Source organism: Cetorhinus maximus, chromosome 25, assembly GCF_964194155.1.
Source record: "Cetorhinus maximus chromosome 25, sCetMax3.hap1.1, whole genome shotgun sequence".
NCBI classification, from domain to species: domain Eukaryota; kingdom Metazoa; phylum Chordata; class Chondrichthyes; order Lamniformes; family Cetorhinidae; genus Cetorhinus; species Cetorhinus maximus.
Genome location: NC_135903.1, coordinates 24,907,710 through 24,913,709, shown reverse-complemented (window position 1 = coordinate 24,913,709; position 6,000 = coordinate 24,907,710). Strand labels below are relative to the sequence as shown.

The 6,000-nt window shown below is 44.8% G+C and overlaps 1 protein-coding gene across 1 annotated transcript in view; it reads left to right on the top strand.

Annotated features, from left to right (window-relative positions):
* The first annotated feature begins 2,170 nt into the window (after window positions 1–2,170).
* The window catches only part of samd14 (sterile alpha motif domain containing 14), a 229,110-nt gene continuing 225,280 nt past the window's right edge, over window positions 2,171–6,000 (top strand). Inside the window, exons 1-2 of the mRNA XM_078529637.1 lie at window positions 2,171–2,625; window positions 2,807–2,859. Coding sequence (XP_078385763.1) covers window positions 2,820–2,859 — 40 coding nt within the window. The 5' untranslated portion in view covers window positions 2,171–2,625; window positions 2,807–2,819. The remainder of the gene's footprint in view (window positions 2,626–2,806; window positions 2,860–6,000) is intronic.

The window sequence follows — 6,000 nt, the reverse complement described above, 5'->3', positions numbered from 1 at the left end:
TGGCAAGCTCTGGAGCATAAGACTTCAGTAATATTGCTGGAATATTGTCAGAGCCCATAGCATTTCCAGTGCCCTCAGACTTTTCTTGATATCACATGGAGTGAATCAAATTGGCTGACAACTAGCATCTGTCAAACTGGGGACTTCCAGAGGAGGCAAAGATGAATCATCTACTCGGCACTTCTGGCTGAAGATTGTTGCAAATGCTTTAGCCTTATCTTTGCGCTGATGTGCTGGGCTCCTCCATCATTGAGGATGGGGATATTTGTGGAGCCTTCTACTCCAGTGAGTTGTTTAATTGTCCACCAGGACTGCAGAGCTTAGATCTGATCCGTTGATTGTGGAATCGCTTAGCTCTGTCTATCACTTGCTGCTAATGTTGTTTGGCACACAAGTGGTTCTGTACTGTAGCTTCACCAGGTTGACACCTCATTTTTAGGTATGCCTGGTGCTGCTCCTGGCATGCCCTCTGCACTTTTCATTGAACCAATGTTGATCCCCTGGCTTAGTGATAATGGTATAGTGGGGGATATGCCAAGCTATGAGGTTACAGATTATGCTTGTGTACAATTCTGCTGCTCCTGATGGCCCACAGCGCCTCATGGCTGCCCCATCTTGAGTTGCTAGATCTGTTCAAAATCTATCCCATTTAGCACGGTGGTAGTGTCACACAAAACGATGGAATGTATCCTCAATGTGAAGGCGGGACTTCGTCTCCATAAGGACTGTGCGGTGGTCACTCCCACCAATACTGTCACAGACGGATGCACCTGCGACAGGCAGGTTGGTGAGGATGAGGTCAAGTATGTTGTTCCCTCTTGTTGGTTCCCTCACCACCTGCTGTAGACCCAGTCTGGCAGCTATGCCCTTTAGGACTTGGCCAGCTCGGTCTGTACTGGTGCCATCGAGCCACTCTTGGTGATGGACATTGAAGTCCCCCACTCAGAGTACATTCTGCGCCCTTGCCACCCTCAGTGCTTCCTCCAAGAGGTATTCAACATGGAGGATCACTGATTCATCAGCTAAGGGGGCGTGCAGTACATGGTAATCAGCAGGAGGTTTCCCTGCCCATGCTTGACCTGATGCCACAAGACTTCATGGGGTGCAGAGTTGATGTTGAGGATTCCCAGAGCAACTCCCTCCCAGCTGCGTAGCACTGTGCTGCCATCTCTGCTGGGTCTGCCCTGCTGGAGGGACAGGACATACCGAGGGATGGTGATGGTGATGACTGGGACATTATCTGTAAGGTATGATTCAGTGAGGATGACTACGTCAAGCTGTTGCTTGGCTAGTCTGTGAGACAGCTCTCCCAATTTTGGCACAAGCTCCCAGATGTTAGTAAGGAGGATTTTCCAGGATCGACAGGGCTGAGTTTGCTGTTGTAATTTCCGGTGCCGAGCTTGGTAAAAAGAGTTGAAGCATATCAATGTCTTACTTCTGCATGTCAATATTCTGGGAAAAGTGACTTGTGCTTCTAACATTTTTTCATGGAAACAAGTTCCCTGTTAAGCAGCAAGTGTGAATGGCATCATCAGCGGACTAGACTGGAAGGGGTTATTAAGGTTGATCGAGTGAGCAAGGAGAATTGACAGCTGACAGTAGCAACTAAGCCAGGAAGGATGTTGCTGCTTCAACGTGAACAGTGCGTGTTATTTATATGTCTGCATTCAGAGGCTTTATCACACCCTCAAACTGGACTTCTTGACGATGTTGTTATCAACACTCAAATTCTGTTTTATTTCTGAAAATCAGCTCAGAACATAAAATTAAAATGGGCACGAATCCTCATAATTACTTGTGACTGATTTATTTTAAAAATAAGCGCGTTCAATCAGTAATCACCGATATAACAACTCCATGGTTGTCACCCAATGTGACAAATTACAGTTGAAAAAAGCAGACGGTTGAGCCAGATAAGTTGATGATCTGATTAGGGCTTGAAGGGGTTAAACTGATTTTGTCTGGAATCTGGGAGCAGTGAAGCCATCCAATTACAATTATGATCTGTGTGAACAAGCTGCCATTCTGGGGAGTCAGGCATCAAACACATTGCAGAGGGTCTGTCAACCTCCCAGAAGTGCCTGCTCCCTTTCAAATGTGGCTCTGAGAACATTGTGTGCAGTACAGCACAGGCTGAAAGCTTCTTTTATAATCTCGATCCAATAATATTGTGAATTTCTTTTTAAAATAAGCTCCTGCGATACTGCCTGCCCTAGGTCAGCGTGCTGTATCATCTTTCCCGTTGAGTGACAAAATAATGTATCACCGAAAACTGAATGAGTCTTAGTGGCACTCGAGGGACCACTGCATCCATAATGTGACAGTCAGGGAGCAGCAGTGTTTGTTAATGACTTACCACAGCAAAAGAGCAGGCTCTTCCGGGTACTTACAGACCTCCTCCCATCTGGACCCTGGACCCATCCCATTCTGGATGTGTTGAAGCGGGGAACCTCACTCCAAATCAGCAGCTCCCTTGCTGAGGTGCCCCTGCCCGAATGAATCACAGACATCCCTTGAATATTGCTGATGGAAGGAATCTTGCTGGAAGGGAATCATTAAGAGCCCTGCTAACAGAGTACAGTTGTTGGGAGATGCTGTGATTAACATGCCGTGAATCTGCCACAGGTAAGTTCTGATTAATTATTATGGTTTTTTTTTTTCTCCCCCACCCCGTAAGAGCTCGCAGCTTGCATGCCAGCCTCTGTCGCTCCACTGGAGTAGAGTTGTTCTGATTATTTTAGTTGGCCCTGTGTGTTAGGCCAGAAATAAAGCCCCTTATCTGATGGCCTGCTTTTCTTATCCACAGTCCCAGCTGCAACATGTCTACCACAAAAGCAGGTGATACGGATGAGGTTTTTGGTGAGTAGATGCCGGAGTATTTTTCAACTGAGCCTTTTAACCATTTGTTCAGCAAGACAAATTCTTACTAAGAGGCTTGTTTCAGCTCTAGCATCCTGACTGTCTGATGACAATTTGCTCTTATCCACTCAATAATTAAATCCTTTTTAGTGTAAGACAAAGAAATCAATGGAGATCAAATGATTCATTTGGTCCAGTACCATACTAAAACAAAGATATATGGAAGTATGAATGGGCTATTGATTTGACATCTAAAAGCACAGAGAATAAACTGTAAACCTTTTTCCCTGAAGGAAGGCAAAACGGGATAATGAGCAGTAGTTTATGAGAAGTATATATGTTTGCATTATGTGCACAGAGGCAGTGGTTGATCTTGTAACTGCTTCATTTTAAGCAGACGGTGCTGATGAATTGTTGACTTATATGAAAAGGAACTTTATTGAGATTGGAGAGTACGATTCAGCCTCATTTGGCAGTGCTCTGGCTACACTAGTGAAACAATGTATTGTTTAACATGCAATAGCTTATGTCCGGATATGATTGTTAGCTTGACAGTTGCAAGGTTTCTTAAAACATTGATAAGATGGAAGTCACTCACTGATTGCCGCTACATGGTTAATTGGGGTAGCAGGGTTTATGGTTATGTTGCACAGACAATGAAAAAAGTAGGTGGAAGAAATCAGATAAAATCACACATCTTAAGATTAATCAATTACCAGAATTTAGCAATATTTATGGTAATTATTTTAGTTACAGCTCACTTCCCTGTTTGTGCATATGGGGACCTATTATACTAAACATTGTCCTTGTCAGTAATAGCCAGTGGCAATCATTTTAACTGCTGAAATTAATTAATAAAATAACCTGTAAAATTAATCAGCCACATTGTTTCTTGTGGATTAACCTATTGCCTCTCCACTAATCTGTAGCTCTTGTTTCTCAAACATTGCTTGTCATATTCATGTAAACAACTGGCCTGTCCCTTTAAATAAATCCTACATTAAAAAGATCACATTCATTGAAGTGTGCTATGGTGACTCAGACTGACAGGTTTTCTGTATGGTTAGTAACACAAGAAAACTCCCATCAAAGTGAGCCTAAATTGAATTTGGCTAATTCACAGAATATTAACCAAATGTATGGATACCTGAAGTCTTCCCAACAAAGATTATTTTATTTTCTGTTTAGAGAACGCTGCTTATTACCTATTCACGTACAGTAATTACTGTGCCACCACCTCCTCATGATTCCCATTTCTACTTGACGATCCTGAGCACCAATAGCAAATGTCACTATCATTTTGCGTGTTTACCAGCTGCCTTACGACTCACAATAATAGTTTGCAAATACTGTAACAGTGAAATCCATAGCAGTATATCCTGATGTAGAACAAGTGGGGCTCTTATTTCTTCAGCCACGGGAGTATCTTGCAGCTGGTATTTTAATAGAAGCAGGTGGTATTAGTGCACCAACCTTGCAATTAAGATCTGGTTTTATTTTAGATATTTAAAACAATGCAAATTTTCTACTGATCTACTATTTTTGGACCTCGTTTTATATCTGCTGTAGGCGCATTTTCTTTTCACCGTCTCTCTGTCACCAGCCACTCCTGTATCATAATGCCATCACAAGTCACAAAAATGTTAATTGCATTTCCACTAGTTCACTTGTTGTATTATGATGCAGTTAATAAAATGAGCCCTTTGAGTGCTGAAAGTTCACTGTGGCTTTCAAATTAAGCTCTCATTTTCAGCACAGGATAATAGAGCAGAATCAGAGATGTAGGGATTGAAACCAAAGCTCACCCAAGCATCTCTCAATTTCACCCAAATATTCGATGTGTGTGCTTCTGGCAGCTGAGATTTAGAATTCTACCGTGAGGCAGGTGGGAGGAGTTCAAAGGCAGGGGGTGGATTCAGAGGCAGTTCTGGCTGGGACAGAAATTCCATCATAAATCCTAGGATCAATGGGGATTTGTATATTGTGGGTGACTGTCCACACTCACAACAATACAATTGAGGCACCTGTCTCAACTGCGGAGAAGGGATTTGGAAGCAGATCTTGGTTGCTGTGTGTGTCTTTTTACAGTTACTAAATGCTCCCCCACCCCCCCACCCCCCCACCCCCCCACCCCACCCAGTGCCCCCCCCCACCACCCACCTGTCCCCCCAACCACCCCCCAACCCCGACACATCGACAATGCTGGACGCTTGGGTTGTACAGTTATCCCTTTTGATCCAGTGTTGCTAAGGCAGATATGAAGGAAAATACCCATCCCCAAATCCGCAGGAATTCCTGACAGGTGGAATCTTGTGTAATTGGGTCCTTGCCTTAAGTAGGGTGTTCCAGCCCGGTGGTTATGGTACTGGGCTAGCAACCCTGAGGTCATGAGCTTATATCCCATAATGGCACATTGTAAGATTGAAATCAATAAATTTGGTAACTTAGACCATAAGACCATAAGACCTAGAAGCAGAAATTAGGCCATTCGGCCCATCGGGTCCACTCCGCCATTCAATCATGACTGATAAGTTTCTCAACTTGTGGGTCAGCATCAGAAAAGTCACCATGGCCAGGATTTTCTGGGAGAGTCAGCATAGAATGCATCACTGATACAGGCTGCCCTGCAGCTATTTAATGCTCCAAGGAGTGATACTTGTCTGGAGATAGGCTTTCTGTCCCTCATGCAGGAGGAAGTCCTGCCTCAGAGAGCTGCCGGCTAATCAGATTGGCTGGCAGCTCTGTAGTCCCATCAGCGCCAGAAGCAGTAGTGGTCACTCCTGGGAGTAATGGCAGTCCCCAGATCCAAAGTCCCAGAGCCCAGGACCAGGTAAGTGCAGGGATGGTCTCAGGATGGGGAGGAGAAATGTAGCCCCAGGGTTGATGGAGAGGCTGGGGGGGTTGGAGAGAGCTCTCACAGGTGGTAGGCCTTGAGGGTGTGGGTGGGTCACCCGATGTTGAAAGAGGTGCCACCCCCTTCCCATCTGAAATCTGAGCAGGGTCACTTTCCAGGGATCCCCCCTGCCTTTGAACTCCTCCCACCTGCCTCAAAATTGAGGCCGGGTGGGAAACCATCCTTAAGTTGTTATTAATTGCCTACTTAAGGGCTTCAATTGGGGTAAGGGTGTGTGGACCAGCCTC